This window comes from Orycteropus afer, unplaced genomic scaffold, assembly GCF_000298275.1.
Source record: "Orycteropus afer afer isolate SDZICR_OR568_19922 unplaced genomic scaffold, OryAfe1.0 scaffold00063, whole genome shotgun sequence".
In the NCBI taxonomy this organism is placed as follows: Eukaryota; Metazoa; Chordata; class Mammalia; order Tubulidentata; family Orycteropodidae; genus Orycteropus; species Orycteropus afer.
Window position 1 is genome coordinate 5,642,077 of NW_006921650.1, and position 12,931 is coordinate 5,655,007.

Below are 12,931 nucleotides of genomic sequence, written 5' to 3' on the forward strand. Positions count from 1 at the left end.
TTAAAATGCTCGTCTGCAAACCCAAAGGTCAGCAGTTCAAAGCCACCAGCCACTCTGCAGGAGAAAGATGTGGTACTCTGCATCTGTAAAGATCTATCAAACCAAACTCAAACTCAAACTCAGTGCCATCGAGTCAAATCCAACCATTGGGTTTCCAAGGTGGTAAATCTTTATGGAAGTAGATCACCCCATCTTCCTTCCACAGAGCAGTTAGTGGGTTTGAACCACTGACCTTCTGGTTAGCAGCCAAATGCCTTCTTCACTATGCCACCAAACCCTATGGGGCAGTTTACTCTGTACTATAGCGTTGCTAGGAGTCAAAATCAACAACAGTGAGAGTTTTTCATATGTTATATGTATATGATACAGAGCGAAACCTGTGGGTGCTGGAATTCAATAGGACTCACTTGTTTTTCTGGCTTTCACAAGTTTTCTGCCTTTGACAGGGTGCAGTCTTATCACTTTTCTATTGCCTGTTTTGGTGGAAAATATTTGAATTTTCCTTCTCTGCATAGAAGACTTGAAGATCATATACTGAAATGTAGATTGTTTCTCTGGATGGTGAAATCACAAATGATTCTTTTTAGTCTTTATGCTTCTCTGAATTTTTAGGATTTTCTGCAGTCAACATGTAATTCTTATATAATCAGATAAAATATGTTATGTATTAAGAAATCATGTCAGAAACAAGGGACTAAAATGCTTCAGGGTGTTAAGATAGGCTCAAAAAGTGAAAGAAAAGTTTGGGTTGGAGTTGAGATGGTTTGAGATATTTGAGACTGACTCTGAAAAGCCAGTATAGTATATAATTAAGACAGAGAGAAGACTGTCAATCACAAACCCAGCAAATGATGAAATAGGAAAATCAAAATTAAACATCAATAGACAAAATAAGCTAAGGGAATAAGATCTCTTTCTTTAGAAGCATGTTTTATCTAAAACTAGAGTGATGTTATTACATTGGATCATCCACCTTACTCACCAACCTTAGATCTAAATGACTTCAAGCTTCCCCTGTCAACTAAACCAACCCTGGGAAGTTAAAGAACTACTACTTTTGAGAATATTCCATTATGTTGCAAGGTTCTAAGGCCATTAAAAATAAGAATTTGCAAAAAAGTTTTAAGTAATGTCAACATGCTTTGAATGGAATTAACACTTATTTTTATGTTCATTAAATTATCGTGCAATTTGTTTTTATGTTCACATTCTGTAAATACAGAGACAAGTAGAAAGATAGAGACCTAAAGTGAAAGCTGTATTTCTATGACCACATTTCTCTTCTCTATCAAGCCTGCCTCACTCTGCTTTCAGAAAGGCTCTCAGACTTTCATTTCCATGCACAGACTTTGGTTCTTAGCAGTTCCAAACCTCCCCCCACTCCTCTTCTTGATTTCTGTCTATGTGAACATAACCAGTGCACTCCTGGTAGGTGTCTTTTGCTTTCCTTAACATTCTATCAGTGCTGCCAACCTGAAGGGACCTGCTGCTGCCAGTCTTGAGAAAGCAGCCACAGGAACCATTATCTTCGACACCTCAGATTCCTTTGCAATGCCTGGAACAGTACCTTCCTCACAGTAAAGTCTCAATATTGATTTTGGTTGAGTGAGTGGAAGCAACTTTTCATCCCTATTACATTACTTACTATTTGGTGGAATTCAAAATAAGACAGCTCTATTTTACAGCAGGAAGCCCTGGTGGCGTAGTGCCTAAGGCATTTATTTGACTGCCAGAAGGCTGGTGGTTCAAACCCACTCAGCCACTCCTCGGAAGGAAGATTGGGCAAACTACTTCCGTAGAAATTCCTCCTCAGAAACCCAAGGAGGGGTCACTATGTGGTGGAAAAACGACTCGATGGCAGTGAGGTTTTTTTGCTTTTGATTTTGTTTTACAGCAAGGCACTCCGGTAGTATAGTGGTTAAGGCATTTGGCTGCTAACCAAAAGCTGATGATTCAAACTCACCAGCTGCTCCACAGAAGAAAGCTGTAGCAATCTGCTTCTGTAAAGATTTATATCTTGGAAACCCACTGGGGGTCTCTATGAGTCAGAATCAACTCGAAGGCCGTGAGTTGGGAAATTTTATTTTTATTTTACAGTGCATGGTTCTAAAGCACCTTGTCACAGTGGTCTCACCCAAGGCCATACCACACTCTAAAATGAGAGAACAGTATGACAGGGTTTTAGCACAGTCATGGCAAAGGGGCATCCATTTCTCTTGATTTAAACTTCTTTTTTTTTTTTTTTTTACTTTTATTGTAGTGAAAACATACACAAGACATTTGCCAACATGACAACTTCCACATTCACAGCTCAGAGACATTGATGACATTTTTCATGTTGTGCCATTATTGTTGCTATCCTTTCCCAAAATATTCCACCACCATTAGCATAAACTCTTATTTAAACTCCTATCTCCAGTTCCTGATTACTTTAAAGGTGAAGGTACTAACTTCTGTTTGCTTCCTGGAAGCAGGGTGGGTTCACGGATCATAGTTATTGTTGTTAGCTGCCATCAAGTCAGTTCCAACTCATGCTGACCCCATGTGTTACAGAGTAGAACTGCTCCACAGGGTTTTCTTGGCTATAATCTTAAAAGAAGGAGATTTCCAGGCCTTTTCTTCTATGATACCTCTGGATGGGTTCAAACCACCAACCTTTAGGTTAGCAGTCAAACAGAAACTATTTGTACCACTTGTGGACCTATTTTTGTATACAGAATAATATAAATCTATAGAGTTCCTTCACATTTCTGTTTGTCTTTCAAAAGCAAATTGGTGTACAACGTATGTTCCTATACCTAACATACTCCATTGCTTTGTGTCTTCAGTCTCTATGATATCTTAGAAAATGTATTTCCTTAGGGGTACACTGGTCAGAAAATACTGACTTGATCAAGAACCACACTGAGAATCTGCAAACTGAAGGCTGACTTGCCAATGTATGAAATAGTTTTCATGTGGCATGAATCACGGTGTTTTAAATGTAAAAAGAACTTTAGCAATATGTCATCTAGTCCAATCTCTTTATGTTAATGTTAGGAGAGTGAGACCAAAAAGTTTATATGACTTCCTCAAGAACACTTGAGTAATGATTGACAGACTCATGATTCAATATAGTTACTCTAACATTTAGTCATGATAGTACACTATTCTACATTCTGAGAGACAAATAGTCAGTACTTTTTTCCTTCTTTTTCAAATCAGGACCTTTGGGATTAGGCCATCACTGAGCAAACCATTCACAAACTTACCCAGTATAGAAATTCCTTGAAAGCAGGATTTAAAAAGCTTCTTTTTATCTCCCATATACAAAATATATTATATTATGCTTGCTATCAATTAAATAAATATTTTATTGATTATTTTATTTACTGATTACAGAAGTAATAAGTAACTAGACAATAACCTATTATAGAACTAATAATATAGACAGCAAAAAATGATTCTAATATAGAAAGTTATACCACTTGCATTTTATTTCTTTTAAAGGAAGATAATATGAATAATCAAAGACATGTATTTTAGATTCCCAGCTCTACTGTTTGATAGCTATGTGACCAAGGGCAAATAAATAAAGTATGTGTTCCTTCATATTACAACAGGAGTAATAACATCACCTCATGTGGATGCTGTAAAGATTAAATGTGATCATCTGTATGAGCACTTAAAGTGACTAGCATATGGCAAATACTCAATAAATAAATGTAAGTTACGATCAGCCAGAAAATAAGCACACTCATGCCTAAAACTAGAGGGGTTTTTAGAATAAAACCCAGGATTTAGACTGGATGAGAAAACCTACCTACTGGAGAATAGTTTTTAATCTATTTATTCCGTGGCCTCGAAAAGAAAACAATGGGAAATGTGTCATTCTTTGCTGGCAATCTGCTGCCATAGAAATGCCAAAATGCTGTGGGTATATTCTAGTATGAGTAAAAACACCACAGGAAATTCACGATTAATACACTAGTATTAATGATTAATGACTATTTTGTAAAGGACAATGAAAATGTAATTTTTCCATATGGAATCCTAAATTTAGCTGGGGGAAGGCATTTTTAAAAACCCTTTAACTGTTAAACTATCATGAAAATACGGAACCCATCAATTTGCATAAATTTGTGTTCCAAATGAAAACAAACCATGCCTATTATAAATATTTTCATGGCCTATCTCAGCATTGAGAAGAAAAACTGATAATATAAAAGCATGGCTGTCAAGGAGTAAACAGTGGCCAAAATCTATTATAAAAGTACTTTAAAGTGCAGTTACACTTTCAGAAAGATTTTATCTAGAAGATTGCAGATTTATAAATACATTACCAAAATTTAATGTCACAATCATGATGCCAGTGTCCATAAAATTATATACTAAGTTTCAAGGCTTTCACTATTTCAAATAAGTTCATTCACATTTCAAATAATTTTCCATTTTCTTGGCTATCAAAATAAAATTTTATTAGATCCTCATCATTTGCTGGGAGTATAAATAAGGACCTAACACAATTCTACCATGAAGAATTTCATAGAAAATAAAATGCTTCTAAGCTGTCCTAGACTCAAAAACTATGTCATGATTACTTATTTTACCCCTTTTATTTTTTTCTTATAATTAATGCAGATGGGCCTTATGGACTTCGAGTTGATTCTGATAAAGGGCTAAAAGTAGGAGAAGTGTTTACTATTGACCTTGGAGAAGCCATCCTTTTTGATTGTTCTGCTGATTCTTACCCGCCCAATACCTACTCCTGGATCCGAAGGGCTGACAATACTACATATATCATTAAGCATGGGCCTCGCTTGGAAGTTGCATCTGAAAAAGTAACCCAGAAGACAACCAACTATGTGTGCTGTGCTTATAACAATGTAACTGGACGACAAGATGAAACTCATTTCACAGTTATTATCACTTCTGTAGGTAAGTATGACATAAATAAACCCTCCCCCAAAAAAACCCCACCATACTCACTGCCACTGAGTCAATTCTGACTCATAGTGACCCTCATTGGGTTTCCACGGTGATAAATCTTTACGGAAGTAGATTGCCCATTCTTCCTTCTGGAGAGCGGCTGGTGAGAAATTCCAGTAAATCATGAGTGTGTGCTGGCCTTGCCTTTCCCTTATTTTATACTTTTATCAAAGACAAAAACATTGTGGGATTATTCAGATACTCTAAGAAATTCTCTTTCCCAACTTAACTAAGCCATGGTTTCTATGAGTGAGTGAATAAATTTAAAACAGAATGGAATGGAATTCAGTTGTTGACCCAGAGGGTCTATGAAGAAAAAGAGAAATTCAGTAAGTTCTAAATGTACATTCTTGCTTTTCTGGTTTTACAGACAGGAATATAAGAGAAGCAGGCTACCATTCAGAGAGCTTATCTCTGCTGTAGGTGAGAAGAGTAAATCTCCAGGAGTTAGAAGTCTGCACTTCCTACTATCTATTTCACTGTCCTTCATGTGCTCCCATTCCTCTTTCACTGTTTAAATACCTGACGTCTCTGGAACTTCTCACCAGAGGTCTCAGTACGCTGGAAAGTACAAAATTTTGTAAGTCTGTGAAAATTTACTTTCTCTGGGGGAAAAAAATTACATCTGATTTTCAGAGAGGTCATCGATCCCCAAAATGTTAAAAATCACTGCTTGAAATATTGATGTCCACTAAATTTTCATCTTCTCAAGCCTTCTCTTCTCTCTACACATTCTCCTGTGTCATTTCATTCATCCCCATGGTTTCATGTACAACTGGTACATCTCACATCTACATCCCTAATGCACAGAAACTGTATACCAAGCTGCCTCCTGGACATCTCTACTTGGATGTACCAGAGAGAGAATACAGGCCTATGTAACAAAACCAAACCCTTTTCTTTCCCCCGAAAAAAAAATTGCTGTTCTTTCTGAATTCCCTGTTTGAGTGAATGGCCTTACCATTTACACAAGCCAGAAAGTGAAATGTCATCCCAGACTTCCCACTTGCCTATTGCCCCCTTCCACATCCAATCACTGAGTTCTATTTTCCTTCCTTCCTATCTCCGTGGTCCATCCTCTTTTTTCCTTCCCTTTCTGTTCCTTCTTGTTCAGGCTTCTCTTGCTCTAATCTTTTTCCTCCTCTTTCTCCCCCTTCTCCCCTTCCTTCAGCTGTTTCTGCTTGTTTTTCTCCTCCTTCTTTTTCATTTTCTTCTTTTGCTGCTACTATTACTGCTTCTACTATTACTATTCAGTCCTTCCTGGACTATCTTGGGGAGCCGCTGGTGGTGTAGTGTTTAAGGCATTTGGCTGCTAACTAAACCTGCTGCTCCAGCAGGAAAAAGATGAGGGAATCTGCTTGCGTAAAGATTTACAGCCTTAAAAACTTTATGGGGCAGTTCTACTCTGTCTGTGGGGTTCCTATGAGTTAGAATCAATTTGATGATAGTAGGTTTGGTTTGGGTTTGGACTATCTTTTGTATTCAGACAAACACAAGCCAGATTCCACTTAAGGAAAGCCTAGGGCTGATCAGAACAGGGAGTGCTGTTTAGAGTGCCTATAACTGGTGAGGGAGCTCTGATAGCATAGTGCCTAAGGCACTTGACTGCTAACCAGAAGGCTGGAGGTTCAAACCCACCAGCCACTCCTCAGAAGGAAGGTTGGGCAATCTACTTCCATAGTGATACTGCCTCGGAAACCCAAGAAGGGGTCACCATGAGTCAGGTCCAACTCAAAGGCATGAACAAGTTCACAAACGATGCTAGCCACTAATACCTTTTCCTTCTTTATAGCTCTGGTATCTTGCACAAGGTTCATAACATAGAGACACTTGACACATTTTGTTAAATAAATGAAAAAAGAGCATAATTCTTTTTAACCTTTAGGCTACATTTTTCAGTATATAGCCCTTGGACCATCTACCTTCAAAATCACCCAGGGAATCACTAAAATATATAGTTTCATTAAGGCCTTTCCGACATAATGGGTTAGATCCCACAAGTAGGACTTAAAATCTGAATGTTTATCGAGCACAAGTGTGACAGCCACTTGTGTTAAGGTTTTGTTGTTGTTGCTGTTTTCCCTATAGACTTTTAAAATTATTTTAAAGTTATTAAAGAAACACCAAGAAATGTAAGACCATCACAGACCTATAGTTAATGAAGAGATATGCAGTGAATGGGGCTTTTCTAGGACTTCTTAAAGTCAAGGGGTTTTTATACTGGAATAGTTTTATATTTATATTGTATATTTATATATGCTGTCTAGAATAGTACTGTCCAATACAATCTTCTGGATGATAGAAATGCTCTATATCTGCACTATCCAATATGGAAGTCACTAGCCTAATTTGCCTAATAAGCATTAAGTGGCTATGCAACTGAGCAACTGAATTTTTTATTTTCTCTCATTTTTATTAAATTGAATATAAATTTAAATAGCCACTTGTGTCTAATAGCTACTGTAATTGGACAATAAGCCTCTAGAATTTTCACCTGAATTATACTTCATTTGGGCAGTAGGTAACAATATATTTCCCTTGTAGACCCCAGAAGTATATGTGTTTTTAGAGTGACATAAATTATGCTGTCATTCACTTATTATTGAGCACCTATTATGGGCCAAATGTTGTGGTAGGCACTGAGAATGCCATATAAAGAAAAAATTGATGCAAACAAGACGCTTACAACCTAGTATGGATGGCAGACATGTGAACAGCTCAGGTGCATCTTTTGCTTTCTATTTTACTAAACTTTTAATAGATACAGTCAGCTTTTCACCCCATAGCAAACCAAAACACAACTTTAAAGCAAACCATAATTAAGCCTATAAAGTATTTTACTAGTAGCCTAGATATCATCCTAGATGGCTTCCTCTTTCTCATTGCCAGTGAAGAAATGGCCATAATACATAGAAGTATACTGCAGTGGCACCTTTCCCATCACCTAAACTTTCCCCATTAATATTTAGCCAAGGTATTTTCCTACTATGTGAAGCCCCCAATATTTAACTAAGATCTTATTACCACAGAAGACAGCTACAGTCTTAATGACAGTTAGCCCTTGCAAAATCTAAAAAACCTGTTTGACCTGTACAAAGACCAGGCTATTTGTTATTATAGTAAATAAGAGGAGCAGGTGCTTATTTTTCAGAAGGATTCAGAGTTGTCAACATTAGTGGCCTCTCTGTGGTTTCTAGAGCTATTTTGGTAACCCCTCAAAAGCCCAAAGAACTTTTGCTTGAATAGCAGCAAAATGGTGAAGAAAATCGATAGCATTGGTTTGTTAAATATTTGATTCTTTTAAAATTTTCCAAATGAGTGAATGAGCCTTGTGATGCAGATGAAGTATACACCAACCTTCAGCTACAAATGAGCCTCACTTGGAACTATCAATGGAGCATGTACTAATGAGTAATTTATATTAAGACCTGTGGCGAATTTTAAATAACTGAACATTTAAAATAAGCCTTTGAGATGTTTCCAGAGCCAAGTTGACATTTGATGTAACTAGAGCCAAGTTCTTAGAAATAGATGAACCTCTTTGTTCTTAATGAGCCAACAAGAATGGCTGACCAAAAAGTGTCAGCAATAAGATGTGGAAGGCAAAGGAAGGAGTCAAAGATGACTGACCGCAAGGTCACAAACATGGAAAGAAGATGATTAGGTCAGGAAATGATCAAATGTTTCATTGGGGGCTGGTGTTGGAGAGAGGATGACTGAGAATGTGACAATGAGTTATACTTTTCCTGCCTGTGTAAGACCAGACCATATGGTGCCTTCCATGTCTGTGACTAATTTATGATGTTAACTGACTTTTCTATATCACAGTGGGGATAGCCTAAAGGAAACAGGGACATTGGGCAAGATCACATACCTAGAAAGTGATAAAATGCTATCTGAATTCACAGTTCATGTTTTTAACCATTACACAAACTGTTTCCTTAATGGAAATGAGAATATTGATACAGGACTGTGGCCTTTCTAAGAGATGTGTATAGTATCACACACATGCAGTATAGCATATATTTTCTCATGACTTTAATTATATGCTATGTACATAGAGATAGTTCTAGTTTATCTATGATGTGTATAATTTCATATTAATAAGAAATTATTAAATATCTGTACCTAAAATAATACTTGTAATATATGTTTCAAGGAAAGAACAGCTACTTAAATACCAAATTGGCATTTATGTTGTAAAAAAACAATGACATTATTGCCTTAATTAAGGCCTCTGTTCCATGAAGAAGGAGCTCTGGTGGCAGAGTGGGCAAGGCATTTGGTTGCTAACCAGAAGTTCAGTGGTTCAAACCAGCTGCTCAGCAGGAGGAAGATGGGGCAATCTACTTCCATAAAAATTTACAGCCTTAGAAACCCAATGCAGATCACTATGAGTCAGAATCAACTCAACAGCAGTGGTTTTGATTCTATAAAGAGGAGCTGTGGTGGCACAGTGGTTAAAGTGCTGGCTGCCAACCAAAAGTCGGCGGTTCAGGTTTGAACCCACGAGCTGCTCCCTGAAGACAGATGAGGCAATATGCTTCCATAAAGATTTATAGCCTTGGAAACTCTGTGGGACATTTCTACTCTGTCCTATATAGGGATGCCATGAGTCAGAATGAACTCAACAACAGTGGGTTTGGTTGGGTTCCTTGAAGGCAGAGGTTCCTAAAGTTTTAACTAGGCCTAAATCACTACTGCAGTATATATAAGATGGAAATATCATATATAAATATGGGGAAATAAACATCTAATCAGAATTCAAATATTTCCATTTAATGTAGGCCTTCTGATGTATAAATAAGAGTTCCATAGGAGCACATGGCCTTTGTTTAAGATTGAGCTATACTAGAAATGTTTTGGATTTGTCTGTGATTCTCAGAAATCTACCATTTTTATTGTTTATTTATATTCTAAATCTTTCATAAAGAAGAGAACAGGAAAATTGTCCAAGGCAGGAAAATGATTTTACTAATTTCTTCTATCTACCTAGGACTTTCTCATGTCAAGGTCTCTATGAGTTGTATTTCACGTTGGGCCACTGGACATAAGGTTGAGATAGAACTACAGCCCTGACATCTAGACTCTGAGGTCCTAGGTGACATCCCTCTGAGCATCTAGCACAGCATTACTGTGACCGTAAGGCAGGGCCATAGCACAATGTGAAAATAGCATGCCCTTCAATATGGTGCCTTAAACTCCTTAGGGATGTAAATCAGCTGCCATAATCAGTGAACAGTTTAGATGGGAGAGACCTCATTCTAATCTAGAAACACAGACACTAACTAATAGCATATGGCTGTCCTGTTTTGGGTGCGGTCTCTCAGACAGCAGGGTTGCGATACCATGGATACCACACCTCTTGTCCATATTTGCACTTAACATGTTATTTCATTTTATTTGTTTGCCTAAGGAGGAGGCAAATAGCATTTGTGCTAGGGCTTTGGTAAATGAGCCAATCATGTTTAAATAAAGGGGGAGAATGGCATGTTATGTGCTAAAGAATAGTAAACTCCCAGAAAGGAGAAAGGAGGGTACTCTTGCAATTTCCCAGAACTGAAATTAGGGATTCTTACCCATTCTCTGTGGCAAAAGGGTGAGAATTTTACTCCTGTCTCATTTTGAAATTGAGGTTCTATAAGTCCATCTCTCCAAAATGTACTTCCTAGAGCTGAGACCACAGCAACTATGCCTCTTGATTTAATCCTTGACATATTTGGCATTTTTCACTTTGTGATAGGAAACAAATTTCAAATGCTGGTCCTGGTTAATCTTGTATAGAGCAATAATCCTGTATAGGGAAATGGTGTTGAGAATCATAAAGCCAGAATATTATACAGAAAAAATAAGCCTAATAGGAAAGAACATGCTCTGAGAAAAGGCCTGTCCCTATCCCCCATTATCAAAAGAGAGAGTATTCAACCTTGGTCATAACCAAAACTTTGGGAGACAGGAGCTGCTCACTACAGATTACCTTCTGTAGGGCAGAGACTAGAAGAAAAGGCAAGAGGGCAATAAGGAAAATGAGAAGTCTAAAGAAATAAGGAGGAGCTCTGGTGGCCTAGTGCCTAAGGCATCTGACTGCTAACCAGAAGGCTGGGGGTTCAAACCCACCAGCCACTCGGAGGAAGGAAGATTGGGCAATCTAATTCCATAGTGATACCACCTTGGAAACCCAAGGAGGGGTTACTATGAGTCAGATCATACTTGACGGCACTGAATGTTTTTTTTCTTGGTTAAAGAAATAAGGAAGGGATAGTAAAGGAAAGAGTAGAACTCTCCATAGGACAAAATGTGAAAATTAGGTCATTTTAGGAAATATATATATTTTTAACAAAAAGTTAAAAATGAAAAAGAGGGAGGAGATGTGTTATATCTAATGTAAGACATCCAGTTATGGTTAGCTTAATCTAGTATCAGGCTTCAGAATCATGGAAGTAGCTGGAAAGAGCTGAGGTGTGCTAGAGTGTAACTTCACCCTAAGAATGACAAGTACTCTGAAATAACTATTACTAGCATTACTTTGGGAGCTCTGGTAGCATAGTGGCTAAGGCACTTGACTGCTAACCAGAAGGCTGGCGGTTCAAACCCACCAGCCACTCCTCGGAAGGAAGGTTGGGCAATCCTACTTCCGTAGTGATACTGCCTCGGAAACCCAAGGAGGGGTCGCTATGAGTCAGGGCTGACTCGACAGCACATAACAACAACCACAACAACAAGCATTACTTTCAAGTTTAAGAGAAAAAAGAGCTGTGACTATACTAAAATGTTTTTCTGGAGATTACTGTAACTCATGATTAAACACATTATAGGAAATTGAATAGAATAAATTAGCATGAAATCTTTTCACAGGCAGAGGTTGTTGAATTTTGATGAAAGCAGTCTGGATGATCAAGAAGTGAAAGAATTGAAACACGTGAAGTCAGTTGCTAGAAAAGTTTAAAGGAAAAACATAACATATAGGAGCCTGTCTGCCAATTACAAAAATAATTTTTTGACCATGTAATAACGGGAAAAAAATTAATTAAACTTGCAGTCAGAATAGTCTTTTGTTCCAGACTCAGTTCTAGGACTTGCCTTGCTATGGAAAATATTTTATTTTCTCTGAGACTATTTCTTTATCTGTACCTGTAAATGGACCTTTAAAACTCTTATTATTAGGATATGATACATCTATACAAATAAATAGGAAACATATGTACCCATAATGGTCATGCATTTAATTGTGCATTCTCTGGAAATTTCTCTAGCTAATTTTGATTTTACTATTGGATCTAAAACGAAGAAATGGGGAATTCATTTGCTAAAAGTAGTGCCCAAGTCATGTATCTGAAATATGCCATTCTGTTATGCAATATTTTTATCAAGTTTCTCTTCTTTACTATTTTATTTTTCTATGACTACCAGTATCTTAAGAGAGCACTCTATTTGCCTTTATCCTGTTGACAACCACAGCAGTGAAAGGTTTCCCTCTGAATTCATAATGTAGGAGTGAAATTGACTAAGCTTTGCTGAGCTTCCAAAATTGTACTGCTAGGATGGTAGTGCCTTAGACATTTGATTGCTACCCAGAAGGCTGGCGGTTCAAACCCACCAGCCACTCCTCAGAAGGAAGACTGGGCAATCTATTTCCATAGTGATACCACCTCGGAAACTCAAGGAGGAGGGGTCGCTATGAGTCAGATCCAACTCAATAGCAGTGAGTTGGTTTGGGGTTGGTTAGGACGGTAGAGAATCTAGAAAGTAGTCACCTAAAGAACAACAAAAGGATGTGGACGTGCTTAATCTGAAGAAGAAAACTTTCAGGCCAGATGTGAGATCAAACAATTGGCACCATGTAGAGAAAAAATTTGGTTTACTACAGCGTAGTATATTACTTAGTATGGCTTTTCTACCCATAAGTCATTGTAAACTCAGTGGTGGAATGAGCAACTGAGGAGCTCCTGATTGTAAATGTTAT

The 12,931-nt window shown here is 37.6% G+C and overlaps 1 protein-coding gene across 1 annotated transcript in view; it reads left to right on the forward strand.

Moving 5' to 3' along the window:
• HEPACAM2 (HEPACAM family member 2) overlaps nucleotides 1–12,931 on the forward strand; it is a 50,206-nt gene that overhangs the window by 26,771 nt on the left and 10,504 nt on the right. Inside the window, exon 4 of the mRNA XM_007939853.2 lies at nucleotides 4,621–4,917. Coding sequence (XP_007938044.1) covers nucleotides 4,621–4,917 — 297 coding nt within the window. The remainder of the gene's footprint in view (nucleotides 1–4,620; nucleotides 4,918–12,931) is intronic.